Source organism: Acomys russatus, chromosome 30 (assembly GCF_903995435.1).
Source record: "Acomys russatus chromosome 30, mAcoRus1.1, whole genome shotgun sequence".
Taxonomy (NCBI): Eukaryota; Metazoa; Chordata; class Mammalia; order Rodentia; family Muridae; genus Acomys; species Acomys russatus.
This window is the reverse complement of record NC_067166.1, coordinates 16499301-16527062: the sequence shown is the minus strand read 5'-3', so window position 1 is coordinate 16527062 and position 27762 is coordinate 16499301. Positions and strand designations below refer to the sequence as shown.

Here is a 27762-nt window from a genome sequence, read left to right as displayed (position 1 = left end):
CCCGGAACTAGAGCGCTTTCGCTTGCTTCTCCAGTCCTGGTAGTTCTCGGGTCCCCCGGCTTCTCCTAGCCTGTCTCCAGGAGCGTGTTCGAGCTCGCGGCCACGCGGCCCGGGCAAGATCAGTTTCGTCTCCTAGCTCGCAGCCCCGATCACCGACTTTGGGGCGACATGGCCGGGGCCCGCCGCGGCTGGCCGGGCGTGAGGACGCATCTCGCAGCCCGCGCGCTTCGGTGGCCCCTGGGCCAGCGGGCACCGGTGTCGGTGTGAGCAGCCTCTCCGCGCCCTAGGACCCCGCGCTCACGGCCGCATGGCCTCCGAGGCGCCTTCGCCGCCGCCCGCCTCCCCCGAGCCGGAGCTGGCGCAGCTAAGGCGGAAGGTGGAGAAGTTGGAGCGCGAGCTGAGGAGCTGCAAGAGGCAGGTGCGGGAGGTCGAGAAGCTGCTGCAGCACACGGAGCGCCTGTACCAGAGCGCCGAGAGCAATAACCAGGAACTCCGCACGCAGGTGCGCGGTCCGCCTCCGTCCGGAGGCCCGGCAGTGCTTCCCTGGCCGGACCCAGAGAGAGCTTCTCTATGGAGTCTTTGAAGTCAATAAAGCCCAAAGTTGTTAAAATTTCCCAATACATATAGAGCCTGCTGAACGGTGCAAGCCAACTGGTTTGGACGTTTGTCTCAGGGCAGGCGTGAATGAACTCCAATATGGGCTACACGATCTTGATCTGTCCCACTGGCAATGGCGCGTTCCCCACCCCCCTTCCCCGGTCATGGTTGAGTTGTTTTTTTTTTTTTTTTTTTTTTTTTTAGTTGAGACGAAGGCTGGCTGCTTTTGGGCCTAGAAATAACTGTGTAAGGGAAGATGACCTTGAAATCCAACTTTGGATCTTTCAGTCTCCACCTCCCGAGGGCTGAGAATCTGGGCTTGTTGTTTAGTCTTCTCTTCTCCCACTCCAACTTGGGATTCTCGATGCGGAATCTCACTCCGTAGGTCAGCCTGGCTTAGATCTCAGAATGTAGCCCCCAGAGTAACTCAAACTCACAGCAATCCTGTCCCAGCCTGCTAGACTGGGGTTTCAGGCACAAAGCAACACCTACCCCCAGCCTTCTGAGTTTGCTTAAAGCCAAACTGAAGATCCCATCTCGTATCTTGAGCGCCCTGTTTATAAAATCTGGTTGATGATAGCATGCAGTAATAAAGGTTAAAAGAAGGAACACCCTTTAATTTTACACACTCGAGCACACTCCGTGTGTAAGGTGATCTGTGTTATCCTCTTGGGTTCACTTGTAGAGAGGTGTGCGGGTCTTACAGATTACTAGAAGTGTGTCGCATTTTCATAATATGTAATAAGGATAAATACTTGATACAGATGCTTAAAAAACGATATATTTTACCTTGACCATTGGGCAGTTGTATATTATTCTAGAAAATTATTTCCAGATACAAATTATTAGTCAACTTAATATTTCTCCCATAATTTAGTGTTTTATAAAACTACATTTCTAGGCTAGCCAGCACTTCCTACTGGGAGGGTGGAGTGTAGTTATCCTTCATCCCAAATCTTTGAATAAGTTTCTTTGGAGCAGTACATAAAGGATGACCTAATAGAAAGCCATCTTATATACTTCTTTGGGGATTGACAAGCCTTCTGCAACTTACTTTGTTTCTTAAGTAATTTCATGTGTAACATTGGCATCAGGGCAACCGTTTTTTTTTTTTTTTGTAAAATGGTTGTGTAAATTGAGATGTTACTCAACGTACCTGTCTAAATGTGGTGGATACTAAGTGTTGCAGGGCACAGCAGTGCTGGTGGCAGTGGTGAAGTCCATGATGGGAGGCCGTTCTCATCATGTGATGGGTATGTCCACACTGCTGCCCTGAGCTGCACAGCAAAGCACAGAGGAAAGAGGCCACCTCTGTCACGTTCTTGTTCCAATTCCGCTGTAGCTATTGAGTGATAAAAGAGCAAAAAAGAAAAAGTATATAAATAGAGTATATAAACAGTATGTAAATAGTATATAAATAAAGTGTCTAAGTAGAGCATATAAGTAGCTTTGCTGTGTTTAAGTAAGTAATTCCGAGTCACTGAGTGGTAGAGAGCTGTTGGCCTTGGAGACTATGAGAATAAGCCTTTTTTATTTTTGTCCAAGCTAGGGGTAGAACATGCCTGTATTTGAATTATATTTCTAGCCTAGAAAGTATATTTCTGAGTGTCCCCCACCCCCCACCCCCCATGTGTGTGTATACACACACCTCTGTACTTAGTTGGTCTTTTCTTTCTTCGGTGCTGGGGACTGAGCCCAGGACCTCATGTTTACTGGGCTACACTGATTATTACGGGTCCCTCACTGAGCTCCACTCCCTAGATTTTTGGAGGGATGATTTGTGTGGCTTGCCCTTCCTTTCTTTTTTAGACGGGGTCTCACTGTATAGCCTTTCTGCCTTTGAACTCAGTGATGCACCCTCTGGAATGAAAGGTGTGCACCACCATGCCCAGCTGTGAGTTGGGTGTTTACCTAGGAATGTGGAAATATCCCTGAGGGCCTCAGAGTGGCCTGTACAGTTAGTCTTAACTATCTGGGGCTCTAAAGCCAGAGGATTGGTTATTGGAGTCTGTGGGTTCATTATCAGCGTGTGCAAAACAGTGAGATCCATGTTAAAAAAGAAGAAAAGGGAAGAGGGAAAGAAAGCCGAAAGTCAGCCTTAGCTTGTGAATAGTTGTAGGGTTGCTGAAGAGGGGGCCAGCTGCTTTAGGCAAAGGTCTAAAAGGTCTACCAAGAAAAATGCCTTGCGATGTCCTGAGAGTGGTAGAGGGCGCTGTTACTGGATTGCTTTATGGTTTATGTTTCCTAAAGCTTTGTTTCCTTTCAGGTAGAAGAGCTCAGTAAAATACTCCATTGTGGAAGAAATGAAGATAATAAAAAGTCTGATGTAGAAGTGCAGACAGAGAGCCAGGCTCCTTGGTCAACTTCAGGTACTCAGTGTATAGTCGGGGTACACTGGTACCCCCTAAGCACTCATGACATACTGATGTAGTGTTTCTTTAAAAAGAAAGCAGACAAAATATAAACATGTGAGGAATCTGAGAAACCTGCTTTCTTGCTATGTTACTTTTTTGGGTCAGTTTATAGGTGGCAAGATAGAAATGTATTATAATCTCTAATTTCCTTAATGTTTATGTATGTTTTCAATATTGCATCAAGTATTCTGTTCTTGTTGGTTAAGTCAGGATCTCAGTTAGGAGATAAAGCTAGCCTGGAACTTGCTGTGTAGCGCAGGCTGGCTTCCTTTGTACCAGCCTGCCTCAGGCTCTCTAATGGTGGAACTCCCACCCCGTACCCCAGATGCCCCCATACTGATCTTACTGAATAGTGTTGCCAGTCAGTAAGCCTTCTATTCACCCTCCCACCCCCTCTTAAATCTGCCTTTGGCCTTGTGGCCAGATTTAGTGGGTACAGCTTTGTGTTCATATTCAGGTTTCAATGGGTGCAGTTTTGTGTGAGCCAATCAGGGTTTGCAGTTAACAATGAAACATTTCCAAACACTCACTGGCCATTTCTTTTCACTACAGATTATTATTATCAGACACACTACAATGATGACGGTCTTCCCAGTAAGGAGACGGACTTGTCTGCACAGCACAGTCAGTATGTTCAAGCTTCTACTCTTAACTCTAAGGACGAGTCACAGATAGGCAGCGATAGTTATGCTGGTGCTGATGTAACAGAGTGTGCCAGACATGGACAGGAGGATCATTTCACCTCGGAGTCACAGGTAATGAAAGGCTGACCCTCAAACCCGAGGCTCAGGGTTATGGACAGAGGCAGGATTCCTTGGATTCATTACGATGCGTACAAGAGCTATAGCCAGTCTGTGTGTGATTATGCAGAGAACACCAGTTTTGCTTTGTCTTTTGAAATAAAGTTTTGCTTTGTTGCTCAGGTTGGCTTTGAACCCCTGAACTCAGGTTGTCCTCCTTCTGGTGTGGCTAGAGTTTAGCAGTGTATCAGCATAGTCAGCTGCACTTGCTGAAAAGCAGAACTGGGAATATGTTTGTAGTTGTGATTGTTTTTCTGTTTATGATTACATGAACTGCAGGAGTAATTGTCAGTATATTTAACTCAGCCCGTAAACCTTGGCGCTCAGAGAGATGACCCCGGAGGTAAAGGGCCTGGCACCCTGAGGTCATTCCTAACCCTGGAACCTTCGTGAAGGGAGAAGGAGAGAACCAAGTGCACACGTTTTCCTCTGGCCCATGGGCGTGCTATGGCACTCCAGTCTACACTCAGCTGGACAGTACAGCTTCAAAGGGCCTCAGGCACAAGAACAGTGGTGTGTTTTATGTGTTTATACCCAAAGTGGCTATTTGTTCTTTTGACTTGGGGATTCTCAGTATTTTGAGGATACTGGTCTTGAAATCTGAAGAACAAAGTGCCGTCCCACCCGAGCTGCCAACTGTTGAGTACTGTATGTGTGTGTCCCCGAACTGGCTGTACTTGCAAGTAAAATGCAGTTTTCTCTCTGTTCTACCTCACCTGCCAATTCCAGGGCCTATATATTAAATATCTCATCATCGTTCCAAACTTACTGAATGGTTTTCACATTTTTAAGTATGAATTTTTATGTAGTGCATCTCATTTAATCAATAATTCTCTTCTGTGTCTCTAGTTTTAAAGTGTCTTTATGTTTGTTTTAGAGAATATTTCATAGTCTGTATTATATGGGTGCTTTCATGTGTTACCACACATTTAACTTTGAATAATTGTTACCTTACTTTAGTGTCTTTAAAATTCAGACAAGATCTGGGGATAAATGAAGCTCTGTGGTATAGCACTGGCTTCTCATGTGCAGGCCTCTGTCTTATCCACAGTGCGTTAAAACAAAACAAAAAATAAAAAGATCAGGGTCAAGGGTAGGTTGGGAGACACTTGAAAATATTTTTTAAATGGTTCAGATTATAATTGACGGCCATGTGTTCCCATTATAAACTGGAAACATACTGCAACAGTACACTAAGGCCACATGCTTTCAGATTTGCTAGGGTCCAGCGGCCACTTGCGTGTCACTGGTGTGACTATGTCTTCGCAGGAGAGTGCATCTGCGTTAGCAGCAGAAGGCACCGCCCTAGAAGGGTCCTCTCTAGCTGAGAGCTTGAGAGCCGCAGCCGAAGCTGCTGTGTCGCAGACTGGCTTTACCTATGACGAGAACACGGGATTGTATTTTGACCACAGCACCGGCTTCTATTATGATTCTGTAAGTATCTCAGGCCTTCTTAATATAATGGTGTTGCAGTTTAGCTGCCCAATAGCAAAATTAAGCTCAAGCCGAAGTCAGACAAGTCAGAGCTGGCATGTACGGGTTGTGCTTGAGGGCTGGCGAGCAGCCTCCACCCCTGGGGCTCATTCCTCCAAGGTCTAGTTTGTTAGTGATGGTGTCTGTGGTAGTTTTTAAAATTTTGTCGACTCTGAATGGTGATAGCCTTCATTTCAAGTATTTCTCTTTTTCAGTGTTTCAATCTCCTTGCTCAAAATGTCCTCCATTTTTTTGAACTTTTGCCTCCAATTTTCTAACAAGAAAAAAAGAATAGAAAACTAAAGATAGTTGTTCACCAGTTTCTTATACGTTATTACCCCCACCCAATTTTATTAGTTTTATTATTAAACATTAAAAGTTAAGTTTTTTTGTAGTGTTAAGAGATTTGAGTATTCAGTACCAAGACATTGCTCTTTTCTTTTCTTTTCTTTCTTTCTTTTTCTTCTTTCTTCTTTTTTGACATTGTTGGTTTCATATGCATGCCTTAGCCATGCTTTAGTTTTTAATGCCTTCAAAAAAGTTCCTTTCATTTTTTTGTTAATGTGATCATTTGAACCATATTAAATTGTTATTTCACATAAAGTAAAACACCATAAATAGTGGTGGTTTCATTTGATGCAATTAAAGTTAATTTATTTTCTCACCAGGGAAAGCAAAGCAGACATTAAATGATTTTTTTAAAAAAGTATTTTTCTTTAACTCATCTGAAAATACAATAGTTGCTAAACATATTCACTATCTTTGAATATATTTTACATCTCTGTTGTTTATTTTTCCATTTTGTTTCATTGTACATGAATAAAACTTACTGTCTTGACTTTGAAAGGAAAATCAACTATATTATGATCCGTCTACTGGAATTTACTACTACTGTGACGTGGAAAGTGGTCGATACCAATTTCACTCTCGAGTAGATTTACAGCCTTACCAGACCTCTAGCACAAAACCAAACAAAGATAAGAAATCGAAGAAGAGAAGAAAGGAGCCAGGTTTTTGTTCAGCAAATGAGGAAAAGGTAATGCTTCCTTAATTTTTAAATTTGACAGTATTTTGGTATCATTAATAAGCCACAAATTTTATGAATCTAAATATCATTTTGTGTCTTTGTGTTTTAAATATGTCAATAAAAGTATCAAATTCTAAAATCAAAAGTTTAAATGAAACAGGTGGGCTTATATTTTACAAACTCCGTCACTAGAAGTAGGAGTTTTGTAAAATTTGAAGGAGATGTATTTAAGTATATAAACACTTTACAGTGTTTAGTTTTGGAGAGCATCCAGACATTGATTCAGTAAGTTACTTATTGTACAGTTAACAGAAGAAAATAATTTATATGTTGGCACATACAAATTCAACCTTTTAAATCAAGTAGTTTCTTACTTATTAAACTGCAAAATTAAAAATGCATTCCTGGTTACTATGGAGTGAAGTTCATATTAGAGTAGAAGAGATTTTTGTTTTGTTTTAAATTATTTATTGTTGTTAGGCAGTGGTGGTGCACGCCTTTAATCCTAGCAGAGGCAGACGGATCTCTGAGTTCAAGGCCAGCCTTGTCTATACAATGAGGTCCAGGACAGCTAGAGCTACACAGAGAAGCCTCGCTTTGAAAAAAAAAAATGTATTGTTTATATATATAAATATACGTTTTGTGTGTGTGTGAATGTGTGTGCACATGTGCATGCAGGCAGTCACATGCTTGTGCATGCGTGCCATGGGCATGCAGGTACACATGGAGGCCAGATCCTTTGGAGCTGGAGTTAAAATTGTTTGTGAGTGGATGTGCACTCATAACTGCTGAGCCATTTATCTGGCCTGGTTCGTTTAGTTTCGTTTTTTGGAAAGAGATTGACCGTATCAATAATCATAAAGATATTTTGGTTTCGTTAGGTAGAAAATCTCATTTCTAGTAATTTATATTTCAAAAAATTAAAATGAGAGACACTTTCTTTGCTTAATTAACACAGCCATATGTATAAGAACTGAGAAAGAAATGAGGCCCTGGAATGGACCTTGGTATTGGAGAGCTTATGTGACCTGTGCAAGGCCCCGGGCTTGATCCCGAAGCATCTTGAAGATTATGTCACGTGCAGAAAAAAGTTTTAGTCTAATGGACGTTGAAACATTGGTTAGTTAAGAACATGATAACATAGGTATGGAAAAGGAATTTAGATATGTAGACTGAAAGGGATTTTAAAAATCACTTAGGACACTTCCATGGTACTTAAAATGTTAATGTTCCTATTTCTGCTCCCTGAATGGCTGAGGTTGGCGAGGGGTGAGGAGGCACTTGTTTGCTGCACTGGCGTTATTTGAATTATAGTAACTATTTGATACTTAACTTTGGAAATTTTATCTCATATCTTTTCTTCTTAACCCAAAGAAATTTACTTAAAATAATAAATTATACTGTCAACATTTGGAAATAAGATTACCTATTTCATTTTGGTGACAATACCTAAATGAATAGAAAACTATGTCAGTGAACTACTAAAAATAAACTTTGGGAGCTGGGCAGTGGTGGTGCACACCTTTAACCCTACCTAGCACTTGGGAGGCAGAGGCAGGTGGATCTCTTGAGTTTCAGGCCGGCCAGGGCTACATAGAGAAACCTTGTCTCAAAAATAGAATAAAGATAAAAATAAATACTTACACTTTGGGATCTGCATTATAAGAATGTGTTCCCATTAAGCTTTAAAAGCCCCTCTTCTCAGCAGTAGGAGGAGAATGGGGGCAGCTGTGAAGTGATGGTGAGGGAATACACCCTAACTAATCCCTTCCTTTGTACGGTCCCCTTGACACACACACACACACACACACACACACACACACACACACACACACACACATGGGCAAGGGAGGAGATACACTTCATTGTCTCTACATATAAGTGCCCTTTTTTGTCTCTGACTGAATGTTTATCTAACAGTCTGTCTTAGGAAATCCTTTATCAAAAGTACCCCTGACAGTTTAACTCAGTGTCTAAGAAAATTATTATTATTATTATTATTATTATTATTATTATTATTATTATTATTATTATTATTATTATTATATTGGAACATGCTTTTTTAAAAGTGTGTGTGTAGCTAGGTAGATATTTTTGATCTAATTTGCATGGCCTGTGAAGCTCCCCATAGCTTTTTAGCTCCTTGCCCTTGTTCTTGCCCTTGGTGAGTTTGTACTGCTGAAAGTATATATAGTTTATCACACTGTGAGTGTTCAGCCTGTCTCCAAACTCGATTTATGCTGCTATTAAAAATCTGCTGTCATATTTTGTAAAATTACATGTGAACTCACTTCATTATACGCTGCATGGCAGAAAGAAAATTGAGAGTGCTACATACCAACAGGAGAAAAAAGAACAATTACTTTGTGCTTCTTCCCAGTTTAAATGATATTAATATATTGTCTGTTATACAGATGGTGCCTGTAGTTAGTAACTGTATTACCTTTCCTGTGTATTGGAAATTGAACCCAGGACCTTGTGCGTACTAGACACACATCTTACTGCTGAGCTACATTCCTAGCCAATGTATTATATTCTTTGAAAGACACTATGAGAATAAACTTTGTGCTATGACCACAAAATGAATATAATGCACATGTTCATTGGCTTGATTTAGTAATTTGTTTTGCATAATTTAAAGCATGCATAATAGAAGTGTATACTTTTAATTTGTTAATTAAAATTTTTCATTTTTCATAAAGTATGACAAAAATTAATGAAAGGCTATAGTAGGGTGAATTTCTAAAATTAAAGGCATATGAGCAGCATGTGAATTTTAACTTTCGTGTGTTTTTAATCCAGCTTGGTTATGTCTAGCTCTCTAAATTTGTGTTATCTTTTAAAATATTTCTGTGTTTTATGAACATTTGTCTTATTTTTAAAGTAAATAAAAATGGAGAGTGGATACATGCTCTGGTTTCACACCCTTCAGTAAGGAAGCCTCCCGCTGCGTGTGCCTGGGGCTGTAGTGAAGGGCCGGGGTCTGAGGGCATCCTGTACGTACAGGATTCTGAAGTCTTATTATAAAATTGAATATACATTTTCATTTTGGTTTTTAAATGTGATTACCAGAAAGTATAGAAGTGTAAAGAGGATTCGCATTACATTTTTATTATACAGCTTTATAACAGGCTGTTACTCAAGGCAGGGAACAGGTGATGAAGGTCATGGGGGCCTTGAGAGTGGATGGAGGGACGGTGGTGGTGTTGTGAGCAGGCCAGGCAGGTTCAGAGTTTGCCGGGTTGCTGTCCTGTAAGATGCTGATGTTGTCATTTACGCCCCTGCCTTCCTCTTTCTAGGATTTGAGTTCAGAAGATCAGAAAGCCTACAGTGCTGAGTACATAAACTGCAGTGAGGAAGAAAACCCTGCAACTGTGAAAAAGAAGGCCAAAATAGACGCTCCTTACAACAGCAGTCCCTCAAAGCTCACTGCTCCAGTTAGTGGAGCTGCTGGAGAGTCTCCTGCTGATGACAGCTCAGCTTCGTCTAAGGAGGAGAAAGCCAGAGAGAGTGACAGTGAGCCAGAGGAAGGTGAAATTACAGACTCTCAGAGTGATGAGAGCTCCGATGGAGATAGTGCCAGTGACGACAAGGAGTCCTCAGAAGAATCCGAGGATGAAGGTACATCAGTAAATAATACACTCTGGCCATAAAAGAGCAAAATGTGCAAGTGTGCTAAATAGAATACCTGAGCGAGGCACACGGGTTATTTTGATGGTTTTGAAAATTATGCGAATGATCCATTGTCAGTTTTCAGTTTAGTCATGAGAAAATGATCAATAAATTGACTTAAGAAAATTGAACAGAAAACTAAACTTTCAATTCTAATACACATTAAGGCTCTGCTGTTCATGGTTCACTTTTGCAATTGAAGAAGAAAAAGTAAATTGCCATTAAAACCACAACTCATGAAGTCACTTGGTCATTCTAACATTCTTACTCGATCTTAAGATACAAATACAGTGTTTTGTGTAACTGAGGTGTTTTTCTTATGCACGGCCTAGGTCTTAATAATGACATGACGACCTTGTATTTATTAAAAGCTTTAGGCACTGTAGCTGGGCAGACACTCAGCTATTCCTACCCAGTAATATGGCCTGGCTGTTACCTGCCTTCTTAGTTTCGCCCTGGCAATTCTTCATGTGATGTCTTCCCAATGGCCGCTCCTCTCCGACTCCCTACTTGAGATTCTAGCCCAGCTATTGGCTGTTCAGCTTTTTATTTGACCAATCATAAGGTGATGGAGAACAATATTTACGAAATACTAAGGCAGAAGAGGCTTCATAATAACAACAGTACCAAAGTCTGGCCTGTACTCACCTCTCTGGGTACAGAAATCTGCATTTGAATATACAAAGATAATCTTTACACAGTGCACAAAAACATTGCTCCAACAATTCTGTAATTATAGTAAACAAATTGGTTCTTTTCTCAGTAGCCAGATCTCTTATTTTAAAATTTCCTGACTTAAGCTGATTTAAAAATGTGTTCAGGATATTTTTCAAATTAAAAAGATTGATTTTAATTACTCCTAGAAATGTTAAATTTGTTGTATACTTTGTGCTGGCTACCAAAGGGATTCTCGCCAACTGGCAAACATGGCTCTGACCTGGGGACGTGGCCTGCAGTGTCAGTGCCGAGGCTGAAGCTGCAGCTCAGGTGGGCTCCACAGCAGTTGGGGTGGTAAGGCAGGGGTCAGGGCTGGTACCACAGAGTGCCTGGCATCAGTATTTCTGCAGCTTGCAGAAGAGTACATAGAAGATGAAATGGTGGAAAGACTTAAAAGGCACATAGAAAAGTTCAGAGAGTGTAAGAGTCACACAGAGGGCTTGGAGCAGACAGAAGTGGAAGCAGAGACACTTTCAGAAGTCAGAGTTATCATTGGATGCTAAAGTGTACCGTTAATATGAGCTTTTCAGGTAGGGGAGAGTGTTTCCATCACCAATGGAGACCAGCAGGTCAAAGGTAAGAGCCTGGGCATCCCCATGTCTCTAGAGAGACTCAAAACAGAGATCTCTGGGACAGAGAGGGTCATCACCCAGGCTCTATCACCAAGAGAGTGATCCCAGTGGGTCCAAGAAATCTGGGACCTGTTGATAGGGCTTTTAGACAGTTCAGAACAGACAGTGGATTCCGGCTGTGCAATCACCAGAAGTGAAGGGAAAGCTTGCCTGCGCACCAAACTGAAGGGAATGCACTTTTCAGAAGTGCAGGAACGTAGGGAGTTAAGGGCAGCCGCCAATTAGCCGCTGTTGGATGGGGAAGGCCTATGTGTTCGAGGGCCGGGCTAAGCCAGCTCCTGTAGACCAAATCCGAGTTGAGACATTAATAATGGGGGACTGGCCAGCATGAGGGTGCCTAGCATGGCTCTGGAAGGCTTCCCTTCTCCCCACTTACCTTCCCCTCGCTAAAACCCACTAGATTACATACCTAAAGCTACCCACCAAAGACTGCCACTTCCTCCTCCCGAGGCTGACTGCCAGGTCCATTTATCAAAGTAGTGAAGTCCAGCAATCCAGAGCTCTCCTAATTAACATGGCCAATTAAAATTAAACACCTTATCCTAATATGGGGGGGCTCCCATTTTACCTTTATAAACTGCCATTTGCCTGTGGGCCATGTTTGTCTCTTTATCCAGAGGCAGTCCTTTGTCCCCTCTCTGGGACAGATAGTCCTGCCCCTGTCTCTTGTTCCCATCCCCCTCTTCCTTGTCCTCTGTCTCCTTTTGTTGTCTCTTATTCCCTGTTCTTTGTTCCTCTGGGGGCAAATAAATCCCCTTTGGGCTTGGGGCTCCTGAGCCGATCCTGTTCTTTACAGCTACTCCAATAATAGCAACCATCACAATGATAAGTTTTACGCACATGCACACGGCAGAATTTTACACGTTTTTTTGTTTGTTGCTATACTGGGTATCGAACCCAGGACCTGACAAGGTCCAAGCAGTTCTCTGCCACTGAGCTCTGCCCAGTGTAATTTTATTTTATGGATGCCTCCTAGTTATCTGTGTGAAAAATTTAATTTTCATAGAATTTAAATTAATGTTTACCTACCTCTTACCTTGATAGATGAGGAAAAAATTTGGCCGCCCTGTATTCGGGTGATTGTTATTAGATCTCCAGTGTTGCAGACGGGCTCGCTTTTCATCATCACAGCTGTAAACCCAGCCACGATTGGGAGGTAAGGATGCTTCAGGGTTGCATCTGAAGGTCTTCCACTTATTCCAAAAAGGTGGATGAGCAGTGTTGTATTTATAGCATTGTTCTATGTGCTCTAGAAACAAGAAGGACTAAAGCCGTATCTTTACCCAAAGAATGCACATTTAAAAAGACAAATGATGTGAACACATACTGTGTGGAAGCATGCAGACTCTAGAGTGCCACTAAGGGTGACACTGTGACCCTATCACTGTCACTGCTGTGTTTCAACATGTTGTCAAAATTTCTGAAGCCACTTTCCTTACTGTTGCAGAGAAAAAGATATGGAACATACTATCCGAATCCCTGAAGCTGGCGTTAGCAAGGTAAGACCCTTATTCCAAATTGTAGCCTGTAAGAGGGGACAGCGCTGCACCTGAGTGTCCCTTGCCTGTATCTCAGCACTTGGCAGGCAGAGGCAGGAGAACTGCAAGTTCGGGAACAGCCTTAACTATACAGTGAGTTCCAAATTAGCCTGAGCGACATAACAACATCCTATATAAAAACCAAAACAAACAAAAAGGAAACCCAAAGTCATTTTAGTGGGAAACTTAAGACTTTCTGTGGAACAAGAGGGTTAATAGTTTAGTAAAAGTACCTATTTTATCTCTTTCGGTATTTGAGAAAAAGTCTTTATCACAGTTTGAAAATTATGGAACTTTTGTGTTTAGGTTTGGTTTAAGACAAGGTCTCTTGTAGCCCAGGCTAGCCTCCAACTCCTAAGTGACAGGATCTGCTTTAAGCTCCCAGTCCTCCTATATCTACTGCCTGAGTACTACATAGGCACGGACACCATGCTTGGCCAGGATTTTTGTTGTGTTGTTTTGTGACAGGATCTTCCTCCCCTTGTTCCTAGGCTGCCTAAGTAATCTGGCTTCAGCCTCCTGAATTAGTAGGAACGTAGGTGTATGTCACCAGGCTAATTACGTCCTGTTTAAAAGTCTGAAGCAGGGGTTATAAACGTGGACACATTTGGCTGAAATAGTAAACTGGCATCCAGTTAACACATTTATCGAGTGATGTAAATATGCTACATTTTGTGGCAATTCAAAAATAAAGCCAACTAAAGCGGTTGCTATGAATTCAATTGTTTTGCCACCCATAGCTAATTTAGCCTTGTCTACCTGGGGATCCTGTTTCCAGCTTTTCTCAGTGCCTTCATGTTGTTAACAACAAAAAGTTGGGTTTTCAAAACAAACAGAATTGTAGCTTTAAAAAATAAGGGAAGGGGTTAGTTTCTGGGGCTCTTAATGCCCTGTGTTTCTAGCTCTGTTTTTACTGTCGGTCAGTCACTGTTGAAAACTGTACCCAGAGCTTTCGGACTAGTAGGCAGGCAGCTACCCCTATGTCTCCCAACTTTACTTTTATTTAATGGAGTAATGTGAACCTCACAGAGACTATGATGCTTGACTTTTAAGAATGGCATCTAGCTGGACGTGAGGGCGCATGTGTTTAATTCCAGCACTTGGGAGGTAGAGGCAGGGGGATTGCTGTGAGGCCAGCCTGGTCTACAAATCGAGTCTAGGACAGCCAAGATAACATAGAGAAACTCTGTCTCCAAAAACCAAAAAAGAAAGAAAGAAAGAAAGAAAAGAATGGCCTCTCGGTCAGTTTGGTCTATAGAGTGAGTTCTAGGACAGCCAGAGCTACAGAGAAACTTTGTCTCAAAAGAAAACAAAATACTGGAATTTACTTATTATTATTATTATTATTAGGAAAGTGTTCCCCAAGACTGGTTTAGAAGCAGAGAATCCTCCTATCCTATTACTTACTTTATGTTTCCAAAGAAAGTCCAGCATGTAACTTTAGTAATAAAGAAATTCTTTCCCCTTCTCAGCTAGGCTAAAATGCAGAGAATTGTGTGTCTTGCTTTTGTTTGGTTGGTGTTAAATAATATTCTCTAGTAGGTAGATAGTCTAGGAGATGCCCAGCATATTCCCAGATAGATGGAATCAGCTTATTGATTTAAAAAACCTTCAATTTACCATGAAAGAAAACAGAAATAACCAGGCATGGTGGTGCACGCCTTTAATCCCAGCACTTAGGAGGCAGGGGCAGGCGGATTTTTGTGGGTTCAAGGTCACCTTGGTCTACAAAGTAAGTCCAGGACAACCAGGCCTCTTGTTACATAGAGAAACCCTGTCTCAAAACAAAAAAAGAAAAAGGAGGAGGAAGAAGAGGAGGAAGAAGAAGAGAGGAGGAGGAGGAGGAGAAGGAAGAGAGAGAGACTTAAGCATTGAGCAGAAGGCTTTATGAGTTTTTTTAAAGACAGTAAAATTTACACATAGGTAATTTTTACTAAATTTAAAGCTTCTTGTGTGTTAAGCAAATTTTAAAAATCAAACGATGACGGCCATCACAAAACTATGATAAGATGTATTCACATTTTACACAGATGTTATTTCCCCCAACTCCATTGTGCTGTCAGTGAAGCAAATGAGTCAAATATATAGTCAGTTCACCACAGAGAGCATGCTGCGGCCAACATGTCAAATATCATCTCGTCATTCGAGTAGTGCATGCAGTACAAGTGTGAAGCCAAGGCGGAATTTGTATTCACACATTTACTTAAAATTGTTCCTATTGGCAGTTCAGTTTAGAAGAGTTTTTTGGAATAAGATTTGGCAATGTGAAGACATTTGAAATTATTTTATAAAGTTATTCTAGACAGTCTAACTATAGAAAGTAACACACAGGCCGAGGAACTCAAGTGGCCAGTAAATACTACGTGAAGGTGCTCAGGGCAGGAGAGATACTCAGGGTTGGGATCACTTACTACTCTTACAGAGGACCTGAGCACCCACCTCAGGTTGCTCACCCTCTCTGTAACTCTAGTCTTTGGGGATATGATACCTGTGACCTTTGAGGCATCTGTATAGACTCCCCTACACACACATAATTAAAAATAATAAAACCTTTGCTAAGAAGATTTTCAGGGACTGGAGAGATGGCTCAGCCATTAAAGGCTAGGCTCACAACCAAAAATATAGAAGATTTTCAGTAGAAATTAGAGAACCTCAAAATAAAATTAATTATAAAACTTTATTACACATTGCTAGAATAGAAACATTTAAATTCCGACGGTAACCAGGTTTGGTTAAGGATGTTTAAAGCAACAAGAATTCTCATAGACAATGGGAATATAACTGGTATATCCATTTTGGAAACCAATATGGCAGTATTTAGTTTAAGATTTGACATTTGCATATAGGAGCCGGCTGAAGGCAAGATGATTCTTCAGATTAAAGTACTTGCTGACAAGCCTGACAAGCTGAATGTGGTCCCTAGAAATCACGTGGTAGAAGGAGACAACCAGCTGCCACAAGTTACCCTCTGACCTCTGCACACACACCATGGCACGCCCATACCCTAAAGTGTCCGATGACACAACATAAATGAACATTTTAAATTTAAATAGAATTTACATATATGGTGATTCGACAAGTCCATCTCTTAAGTATATCTCTCAGAGAAATAGATAGTGTACAGGTACTGTACACACTAGAAGGCTCATAGTCTTTTAATTAAAAAAAAATTGCATGTTTTGGGGTGTTTTGCTTGCATGTATGTCTGTGTACCACTTGAGTGCCTCATACACACACAGGCCAGAAGAAGATGATGGATTTCCTGGCATTGGAGTTACACATGGTTGTAATCCTCTGTGTGGATGAGCTGGCTAGGAATCAAATGCTAGTCCTCTGGAGAAACAGCCAGTGCTCCTCACCATTGAGCCACTGCTCCAGCCTGACCATAGCAGCATCTTAAAGATGATAACACCCTAGGAAGCCTAGGTACCCAGTTTTATTTTATTTTATTTTATTTTATTTTTTGGGTTTTTCAAGACAAGGTCTCTCTGTGTTAGCCATGGCTGCCCTGGACTCGCTTTGTAGACCAGGCTGGCCTCGAACTCACAGCAATCCACCTGCCTCTGCCTCCCGAGTGCTGGGATTAAAGGCGTGCGCCACCACGCCCGGCCATAGATACCCAGTTTTAGAAGCATTGACTGTGGGTGAACAAAGCACAGTTGTGCCCACTACTTGGAGAAGCTGCATGGCATAATGCTAGGCCCACAAAGCAGAGCTGCAGAATATGTGAGTAAGTGCTATGCAGTCAGGGAGGTCAGTTGTTTGTCCCGAAGATCTAGAGAACTTCTTCCTTGAAAAGTTCTTGAGTGTTTCAAGTCAGTGTGTATTGAGAATTGTAATGATTTTAAATATGCAGTGATAATACTCATACCAAGAAAACAATCAAGTAGTATGTACAATATAATCTTACCTATGTTTTAAAAGTAGAAGAGGCAAGATACACAAAATTTTTTATCATAATGAAAGATGGAAGTATAGCCTCCACATGTCTACCTGTAGCCAGACTTTTGGCTACTTTATTGGGTTCTTTTTCCTGTCTCCCTACACCACCCCATCCCTTCCAACCCCCATCCCAACACTGGGTAGGATAGAAAGAAGGTTAGAGGGGGAAAGGGTGTTGGTATAATTAGACTACTTCTTGCTGATTAGGGGTATCGAGTTCCTTGGGGCAAATTTGGTCTTTGTGGTAAGGATACCTCTAACCAGCAACCAGCAATCCAACAATAGCAGGTGCAACCAGCAATCTGCAACAGCAGCAACAGTGGGAACAGCAGCAGCAGCAGCAGCAGGGGGAGTAGCATCCATGGCCTCTCTTGGGGCTCTGGCATTTATATATCCTCTAAAGAGTTCCCAGAATTCCAAAAAAACTATCTTCAGCTGGCAAAATCACTCCCCTGCCAGAGCATGAGACAAATCATAATTAGCTGCTGTGAACAAACTGAAGCATCCCATATTCCCATACCTGGGATTAAAACAAAAACATATTCTTTATAGAAACCAAAAATTCTCACTACATCTACCAGAGACTTTTAATAATTTGTCTTTAGAAAAAAGCATTAAGAGAAAACAGGTGAAATGATCAGAGACTAATATCCACACCATTACATAATAGTGATGTTAGCTCTGGGCTGAAAATGTGCAAATCTTTGTAATTGATTGGTTGTTTTTCTTCAAGTTTCATGCGGAAATTTATTTTGACCATGACTTGCAAAGCTACGTCCTTGTGGATCAGGGCAGCCAGAATGGAACCATTGTCAATGGGAAACAGATTCTTCAGGTGAGTAAGGGTGCAGTAATCCCTTGCACTTCCTTGTCCCATCTTAGATTCTAGTCATTACAGATGTCACTTGGTTCAGACCAGAGATGAAGCCCAAATGTGTAACCTGGTTGGACATTTCCAGAAAAGGCTAGAAAAAAGTTTAAGAGATATTGGTCTGTTGAGTTTGGCTTCTAATTTTGTCTATATTGCTACTTTTAGGTATGAATGTATCATAAAACTTATTTAGGTTAAATATTCTTTTAAAAATATGTGTGTACGTGCACGCATGCATGCACACACATGCCCACATATGGAGGTCAGAGGACAGCTTCTGTGGAGTCACTTCTTCCTGCTGAGCCGTCTCGCTGGCCCAGGCTGAGTATTCATAAAGCAGCTTTGGTGGCCCTCTTTGTTCCTGTGTGCTGCTGTAAATCTACCCCAGGTTCCACCTGTGTGTCAGGCAGATGCTGTCCCTCCAGTGCACCACTAGATGTCCCTAGCCTGCCCTTTTCTTGTCTAAATAAAAGTAATGCTAAACTGGGAATTTCCTGAAAACCAGAGAATCCCGACAGAGCTACTTAGGTAAGGAAGAGAATCGTCCATCCTGGCAAGAAAGGCAGGACTGTGAATCATGTTGTTACACTGTCAGACTTGAGGAAGCACAGAGAGAAAATGCTAGCACTAAGCTCCATCTGGGATCCCAGCCCATGGCATGGTGCCACCCATCAGGTGGATCTTGCCACCTCAGTTACCCTAATCTCGGTGATCTCTGACAGACATGCCAGAGGTTTCCCTGAACTATGTATATCTCCACAGTGCCCAGAGATCCCCCTCTATATAGACTCCCATGGTGTGCCCAGAGGTCCCCCTGAACTAAATAGGCTCCCACAATGTACCCAGAGGTCCCCTGAGCTATACAGATCCCCATGGTGTCCCCAGAGGTCCCCTGAGTTATAAATGCTACCATGGTGTGCCCAGAGGTCCCCTGAGCTATAAATGCTCCCATGGTGTGCCCAGAGGCAGTAAGTGATTCTGTGTCCTGTCAAGCTGATAATATAAGCCATCAAGGAGACCTGCCTTTTCCTATGCTTCAACAATCAAAGATGGAAATTAAACTACAAGAAAAGCTCAGTCGTTAAAGAGTGCTTAAGTCTAGTCATGAGGACCAGCGTTCTGAGCCCAGTGCTCATGTAACAACTGTGCACCCACAAACATCTGAACCCCACCTCTGAGCAGTCTTAACTCATTTTTCTCCCAGCATGCATACATGCGTGTATGCATGTGTACACAAAGTAAAGCATAAAACATTTTTTTTTTTTTTTTTTTTTTTAAAGAAGAGAGGCCATCACTTCTTAACATATAGCTCTCCTCCGGTTTGTGTTTTGCTAATAGATTAAAGTCTGAGTGGGCTGGTGGTTAAGAACGTTGGTGGGCTTTGATATAATCAAAATTAAAAGTAGCTTTTGGGGAGTACTGTCAGGGTGGATCCCGGAGCTCCAGGGAAGTACATATTCTACCACTGAGCAACTGTCATGGCTCTAGTAGTGTTTTTCAGGGTCCATCCATCAAGTCATAGAAGTGTGCTTGTGTCTCCTTTTCTGAATATTTCTCTTCCATAACGTAACCAAGTGACTACTTTGTATTTCTGTTTCACTAAAAATTTCTCATCTAGCCAAAAACTAAATGTGACCCTTACATCCTTGAACACGGCGATGAAGTGAAGATTGGGGAGACTGTGCTGTCCTTTCACATTCACCCTGGCAGTGAGACCTGTGACGGCTGTGAGCCAGGCCAGGTCCGAGCTCACCTCCGCCTTGATAAGAAAGACGAACCTTCAGGTACGTGAGACACGTTAAATGTGGGTACAATTGAACCTCTTTAGAATATGTTAATTCCCTGAGTGCTTAAAACGCTCTGGGGGCCTGTCCCTCTGTGTCATTGAGCCACACCTCCCAGCCTCACGTCCTGCTGCCATGTGGGTTGCACAGCCTGTGTCTAGTTGACGTGGCATTGCTGCAAGGCTGAGAAGCAGCACGTGCAGGGCACCTCCATTCCATGTCCTTTTAGAAATTATATTTGTAAACTGACTTTCAAAAGAGTAGGTTTCCTCAGTGGGTTCGTACAGCCATCGTTTTGGTTAACCCCCCCCTCCCCACCCTACCTCTTGTCCCACCCCCAGGTAATGTTAAGCCTCTCTTTCATGTCACATATGCTCTACTTTCCCCCCTTCCTCTCACGGCCCCCCTCCCTCGGCCTTCCAGATCCTTCAGAGCTCCAGGCCAAATATACAGACTTACATTTTTACATAGCAGCGAGAATAGTGACATTTTATCTCTCTGGGCCTGGATGAGGTATCTTAGCATATAATATTTTCTGTTTGCTGATGAATAGCTAATGATGTGATATAGAGACACACAATGGAATTTTACTCTACTATAATGAAAAATAAGATTATGAAAGTTGCAGGACATGATTTGAACTGGAAACTGTAAGCATTAACTTTTTGTAAAATCTGTCAGATTCAAACTCAAGTTTTTCCCTTTAGTTGCTCCTGCACTAAGTAAGGAAGAAAAAGAGTTGGAAAGGAGAAAAGCACTAAAGAAAATACGAGTAAAGTATGGTTTGCAGGTAAGGGTGTTGAGTAATGTTTCATTTGTTCAGTGTACTACGAACATTATACATAACTAAGTACTGTTTACCACAATCACGTATGTAATTTCTATAGTTCTGGTCTTTATAACTTAACTGCTGAAGTTGACGTTGAAAATGTAGACAGTTCTTACTTTAAAAAAAAAAAAAATCATTAAAGTACTAAAAATGTTGCAAGAGAAGATGCGTAATTGGACCAGAAAGGAGTCCAGAAGGAGACCCACGTATTCACAAATAGAAAGTTTAATTTTTAAATTGATGTAAATGTAGTGTGATGGAGAAAGGGTGCTTACCCCGTCCCCCAACAAATGGTGCTGGAATGATTGGATGGCCGTGTGCAAAGACCAGAAACCAAAGAATACATAGTAAGATCAAAACCAGTGTTGGGCCGAGTTATGCGCCCTGTACTGAATGACCTGGAAACGTGTTATTGATGTAAATGTAGAAATGTCAATCATGTGTGTGTAAGATGGAAAGAGGGAGGGCCTTGCTGCCAAGCCTGAGGTCCTAAGCTTGGTTCTCAGGATCCACACAGTGGAAGGGAAATTGTACATATGTACACACATGGATACAAACAAAATGGCTGACTAATGTAAATACAACAAAGTCTTTAAAATGTGAAACAGAAAACTTAAACTTGTAGGAACATTCTGTCAGTACTAGCTATTGAATTCAGGGCCTCTCTCATGCTAACAAGGGTTCTAGCACTGAACTGTATCCCTAGCCCAGGAAATCTTTCTGAAAAAGAAAACATTAGGTTGCTGGGTATGATGAGTGCACCCTTTTCATCCTAGCATGTGGGAGGCAGAACCGAGTCCAAAGCCAGCCTGGCCTGCAGAGTAAGTTCCAGGATACAGAGAAACGTTGTCTTGAAAAACTAAAAAAAAAAAAAAAAAAAAGTTTATTTTAGCTTAAAATTCCAGAGAGACAGAGTCCTTTAATGCTAGGAAAGGCAACGTGCTGGTGGGACCAAGAAGCTGATCACACAGGAAGTGGAACAAATCTGTGAAACTCTCTCAAAGCTCTTCCCAGGGCCATACTCCCTCCAACAAGGCTCGGCTTGCTGAAGGTTCTATAACCTCTCAATACTACCAACTGGTGAGATTCATCAAATAGCCGCACCATGGTTTGTTTTTGTTTTTGTTTTTTAAATCTACTAGATTTTAGCAAACACTTTGCACACAGTTGGAAAGTAAACATGAAAAAGTGGGAATGTGGGAATGTGACAGCAGTAAGCATCTGCAGAGTGGTGTGGAACTGCTAAGCTGACTGTAGGAATCATTGGGAGGCTTATATGGCTGGTGATGAGCTTCCGTGGTCATGCTGAATGCTACAGTTATTCTGGGAAAATAATGTGGCAGCCATTTAAAAGTTAAAAGGGGCTGGAGGTGTGTTGATGATCCCAGTTCATGGTCTTTGCCAGAGAGAAGTGCAAACATCTACAAAGACTGGTAAGCAAATATTTGTACTGTTTTTTTGTTTTGTTTTTTTTTAGTAACACTTCCAAACTCAGATATTCAGGTGTCTTTTTGTTTGTTTTTGTTTTGTTTTTTGTTTTTTTGCTTGACAGGGTTTCTCTGTGTAGCCCTGGCTGTCCTGGACTCACTTTGTAGACCAGGCTAGCCTCCATCCGCCTACTCTGCCTCCTGAGTGCTAGGATTAAAAGCATGTGCCACCACGCCCGGCTCAGATGTCTTAAATATGGATAAAGAAACCATGCTGTAGTCTTATAGTAGAGTACTATTTATCAGTTAAAAAGTGAGGACTGTTGAAACAGGGTGTAACATAGGTGCCACTGCCATGCCTGGGTACACCTTTGTCATGAGCGTGTCGTAATATGTCTGCTGAGTGTGTGTCCTTCCTGGGGAATCCTTATATTCTCTGTACCCACCACCTGACACAGGACTTAAGCCACTCTGTCCTGTGACTATGTGTTGGATAGTGACAGGGTCATATAGATGGAGCTATAGAAAAGCAAAAGCTAGCTTGTCAACAGGATGGACCATTTTCTCATCTTAAAATGACTCCTCGTTTTTCCCTTCCGAGAAACAGTAGCAAACTCTGTTGGGCTCTTTGCAATCCGTAGAGAAAGGGGGAAATGGATATTTTTCTCTCAGTCCCAGGAGTTCAGGCCTTACTACTATATGTTCATAGCTGACGATGTGGGCACGCATGCCACGGCGCCATGCGGAGGCCAGAGGAAGCCCTGTCAAGCTGGTGGTCTTCAATTTCTGTGTGGGTTCTGGGGCTCATGCTGCCAGGGCTGCACGGCGAGTGCTTTTCCCATTGAGCGACCACACACTAGTTCTTATGACAGTAGAAAGCCATGGCAGTAAGTAAAAAGTACACTGGATTTTCAGCATATTATCCTTTTGTCTTTTTGTTTATTTTGTGCTATAACCTGAACAGCATGGAGCCAAGATAGGATGTCTGATGGCGGGCGGCTTATATAGGTGCTTGTTTTCATTCATGTCTACAGAGGCCCTGTTGGGCCCTATTTACTGTTATGTTTTCCTTTTTCTCAATCAATGGTTTGTGATTGTTAAGAATACAGACTATGAAGATGAAAAAGCACTGAAGAATCCAAAATATAAAGACAGAGCTGGAAAACGTAGGGAACAGGTTGGAAGCGAAGGGACTTTCCAGAGAGATGATGCCCCTGCATCTGTTCACTCGTGAGTGTGACTGACTGCCTCGGAGGTGTTTCTTATTGTTAAGGTTTTATACTTCGTAGTTCTTTTTTGTTGGTAAACTGGCTTTGTTAATAAAGACGAAAAATGTGATTTTGACGACTATAATGGGACCACGTTTACGTATTAAATTTTGTATACTATTTTTTTATCTTAGGTTGAATCAATTTGAATCTTCCATGCAGAAATGAAAAGTATAAGATTGTGATTTTTCTCCTTATCTCCCAAACTATACTATTTGACCTGGTTTAACTTAATTACAGTTGCCAGTCACTTTTCCTTTATGGTGTGTAGAATGGGATGTCAGCTAGTGAAGTATAGTGAGTGTTGCAAGTTAGATGCAGCAGGCAACTGAACAAATACTTTAAAAATAGAGCATTTCTTATGCTGAATAATATGTAGATTACATTAGATTTAAATTGGAAGACAGAAATAAAAAATGAAGCATATTGGCCCGCTTTTCTTGGTATATTATAAGAGAAGCTGAAGGAACACCCACATACCAAGAAAGTAATAAAAATACAAAATTAAAATTCTCACATTAGAAAATCCATCACACAGAATGCATGTAGAGAACAAGGGATTCTGTGTCCCCTTTTTGTTAGTACATTCATATAGACAGAATGGCACACTGTTCTGTGCTGACTGTTCAACCCTGGCATACTGTGGAAGGCCAATGCATTGAAAATTCACATTTCGAGCCGGGCGTGGTGGCGCACGCCTTTAATCCCAGCACTCTGGAGACAGAGGCAGGCGGATCGCTGTGAGTTCGAGGCCAGCCTGGTCTACAAAGTGAGTCCAGGATGGCCAAGGCTACACAGAGAAACCCTGTCTGGAAAAACCAAAAAAAAAAAAAAAGAAAATTCACATTTCATGGACAAGAAGTACAAGATTGTCAGTAACCTTTGACCTGTGCTAATCTTGCCCTGTTCTCATTCCCAAGGTTAATACCATACTGATGGCAACAGCTTTCATTTATTTTGAAATTTTACGTGAACGGAGTGATACAGTATTCACATGGCATCTGTAGTCTTTTGTCCTCCGTAGCTTTTTTGGGTACAGCTTTTTCATTGCCAAAGAATTTACCTTATGAATGGCCTCAGTCTGCCTCATTGTGTGTGGACATCTGAATTGCTTATGGTTTGTTGCCATTAGGTTTGCTTGTGAGCACACACGAGTGCCCTTCCGTTAGGTAGCGTCTATGGAGTAGAATTCATGTACTCCACTTTTTGGAGTATTGTCAATTTTTAAAGGTAGCTTTACCAGTTACTTTCATGCATAAGTTTATTATACATGTGGCCTAAAATGTCTTATAAGTCAGTTATCATCTTAATTTTCCTTTACAGTGAAATTACAGATAGCAACAAAGGCCGAAAGATGTTGGAGAAGATGGGTTGGAGGAAGGGAGAGGGCCTGGGAAAGGATGGTGGAGGAATGAAGACGCCGGTAAGGCTTGAGTTTTCTTCCTTTCATAAGCCCTGTGAGTAGGCAGTGCCTTTGTGTAGTCATGAGCCAGACGCTGCCAAGTGCTGGGCTGTACTAGCAACACAACACAGACCTGGGCAAACCTTTCTTGTGTTCCACTTAACACAGCTGGGTTCTGTTTGGTATTCTGTGCTTTGGGGGAGCCTTGTTTAGATTTTTTTTCCCCTCTTAAATCAGTGTTGTTTCGTAAATCAAGGGTTTTCTTGTGCTTTTTAGTTGTGTGGGTTTTTGGGTTGTTTGCCTTACCATGTTGGGCATAAATCCAGGGCCTTGAAGATGCTAGGCAAGCAACCTTGCCAAGCCGCCCTCAGTCCTTTTAACACACCACACACACCACACACACACACCACACACACACACACAAACCACACACACACACCACACACACACCACACACACACACACACACCACACACACACACCACACACACACACCACACACACACACACACCACCACACACACACCACACACACACACACACACACACACACCACACACACACACACACCACACACACACACCACACACCACACACACACCACACACACACACACCACACCACACACACACACACACCACACACACACACCACACACACACACCACACACACACACACCACACACACACACCACACACACACACCACACACACACACACACACACACACACACACCACACACACACACACCACACACACACACACCACACACACACACACACACACACACACACCACACACACACACCACACACACACACCACACACACACACACCACACACACCACACACACCACACACACACACACACACACACACACACACACACCACACACACACACCACACACCACACACACACACACACACACACACACACACACACACACACCACACACACACACACACACACACCACACACACACACACACACACCACACACACACACACCACACACACACACCACACACACACACACACACACCACACCACACACACACACCACACACACACCACACCACACACACACACCACACACACCACACACACACACCACACACACACACCACACACACACACCACACACACCACACACACACACCACACACACACACCACACACACACACACACACACCACACACACACCACACACACACCACACACACACACACACACACACACACACACACACACACCACACACACACACCACACCACACACCACACACACACACACACACACACCACACACACACACCACACACACACACACACACACACACACACACACACCACACCACACACACACACACCACACACACACACACCACACACACACACACACCACACACACACACACGAACTTTTGTAGTACTTGATATCTGCCAAAACTGATGGCCCAGCAGCGTGAAGGCAATGGCAGTTTTGTCATTTTCATTGGAGCATGGTGGGAAGAATGGTTTTATAGTTGGACCTGGGTGTGTATGAGCTTTATCACGGAGTCTTTGGGCACGTTTGACATAATATTGCTTATGTAAGGTGGGCATGATAAGAGCTGTTTTTCAAGAGGGTCCTATAGATAAATCCCTAAGCTTACATGAGGCACCAGTCTCTGGTAACTTCCTAATATAATAAGAGGCTCTCGTCTCCTGATGGGAAAGAAAACAGCAGTTAGATTCTCATCATATCTCTGTGTGCACACACACTGGACGCTGGACCCAGGGCTCTGTACCTGCCAGGGCACACTCCAGTGACTAGCGACATTCCCAGGCCTCTTACTTTTTACTTGAGTGTGGCTAAGGCAGGAGTCTTACTGTCCATGGCCTTTACTTTTGGTTAGAATGGGATGATATATACTTTGTACCATTCAGGTGTGTCCAGCCTGTGTCTGTGGACTGTGAGCAGTTCAGCAAAGCTATGAGTGCATCCTAAATAAAATATAAACATACATAAGGCATAATGGGACTTTTTTATTATTCTTTTTTTTTTGGCTAACTCTTGCAATTTCGGAGCATGATAGCAACATTCATCACAATTGAAATGGACAAGCATAAAGGTTTGACGCTGGCTGTTCAAGGAACACTTTGGTTTTGTATAGAGTTACTAACAAAACAAGCTTATGCTCCATGGGAAATAGCATATGTATTTCTGTGTGTACTTGTGCATGTGACATGTGTTCTTTGCATGGACCGTTAATAAGTCACAGAATTGTAGTTAACCATCTCTACACAGCAGCGTTTGGTGGGTTCAGGTTCTAAAACAATTCCTTTGCTCAACTTCCGTAACAGATCCCGCTTCAGCTTCGACGGACGCATGCAGGTTTGGGGACTGGGAAGCCCTCCTCAATTGATGAGGTCCACTTTCTCCAGAGCAAGAGCAAAAAAAACTGGGACAAAGCGCGAGAGAGGTTTGCAGAAAACTTTACAGACTCAAAGCCTCTGAAAGATGCACCAGGGCCTGTGCCATGGGTGAAGGGGACTGCAGAGTGAGGATCTGTGACAGGAAAGATTAGAGCTTCAAAAAAGGAAAAATGTACGAAAACTTGATTGTAGAAGCTTGTGTCCCTAAATCGTCAGAAACAGGAGAGAACTCTTAAGGTGGGCCCCTGATCTACACTCGTGTGAGGACGTGTGGTTTGCAGCGCATAGAATGCATTTCTTAGCTACGGAGCAGGAAGTGGACTAAAGTTCACAGGGCACTGAGCAGAGCTTCCAGACTTTTGTTTTATCCTATCACCTCTTACACCTGTAGAGGGCAGTGAGCCATGTGAACAAATTGAAATAACCACTAATGACTGGAGTGTACATTTGTCCTGTCTCCATGTATTCATTATAAGATGCACAGACAAGAAATATCAAATGTTTATAAAATAATTCTATGTGTATACTTGTTTACACTTTTAGAACTTAGGTTTTTTAAAAAGTCGAGAAACCGTGGGTAGTAGAGCCTAATTTTATTATCCTTGAAATAATGGCAGTGATGATACAGAAGGACTGATGAGCAGGTGACATGTTATAGAAAATTAGTCTCACACTGTTTTCTTCTGTGAAGAATGTTGATTTGTACTATATATTCAGCTTTTGCCTTTGAATTTTTCCTAGCTGATGAAATATTTGATATAGACAACTGGGTGCATATTTAATGTGCTAGCATTTTTAGTCTCGATAAATCTCATTGCAGGCAGTGGGATTGTGCCAGAGAAATCTGACTACTAGTGCAGATGGGTCACTTAGCCAAGGCTTCAAACACAAACATTTACTGGAAATGCCCTCAGATGCAATAAAAAAAAAAAAAATTTAAGATTTGATTTC

General features: G+C 42.2%; 1 protein-coding gene across 1 annotated transcript; it reads left to right on the top strand.

Moving 5' to 3' along the window:
- Positions 1 to 26940, top strand: Aggf1 (angiogenic factor with G-patch and FHA domains 1). Its single transcript, XM_051172347.1, has 14 exons — positions 1 to 502; positions 2864 to 2966; positions 3564 to 3766; positions 5081 to 5245; positions 6132 to 6320; positions 9611 to 9932; positions 12377 to 12488; positions 12780 to 12831; positions 17546 to 17647; positions 19302 to 19467; positions 20175 to 20257; positions 22826 to 22953; positions 24315 to 24414; positions 26740 to 26940. The coding sequence occupies exons 1-14, from the start codon at positions 308 to 310 to the stop codon at positions 26938 to 26940; spliced, it is 2121 nt and encodes a 706-aa protein (XP_051028304.1). The 5' UTR covers positions 1 to 307.
- Positions 26941 to 27762: the final 822 nt, after the last annotated feature.

What these genes read in the sequence shown, in the direction of transcription:
- Aggf1 (XM_051172347.1), top strand. Translation starts at nt 308, where the DNA reads ATGGCCTCCGAGGCGCCTTCGCCGCCGCCCGCCTCCCCCGAGCCGGAG. An exon ending in ACCAGGAACTCCGCACGCAG is followed by an intron (nt 503 to 2,863) that starts GTGCGCGGTCCG and finishes GTTTCCTTTCAG; the next exon opens with GTAGAAGAGCTCAGTAAAAT. An exon ending in ATTTCACCTCGGAGTCACAG is followed by an intron (nt 3,767 to 5,080) that starts GTAATGAAAGGC and finishes ATGTCTTCGCAG; the next exon opens with GAGAGTGCATCTGCGTTAGC.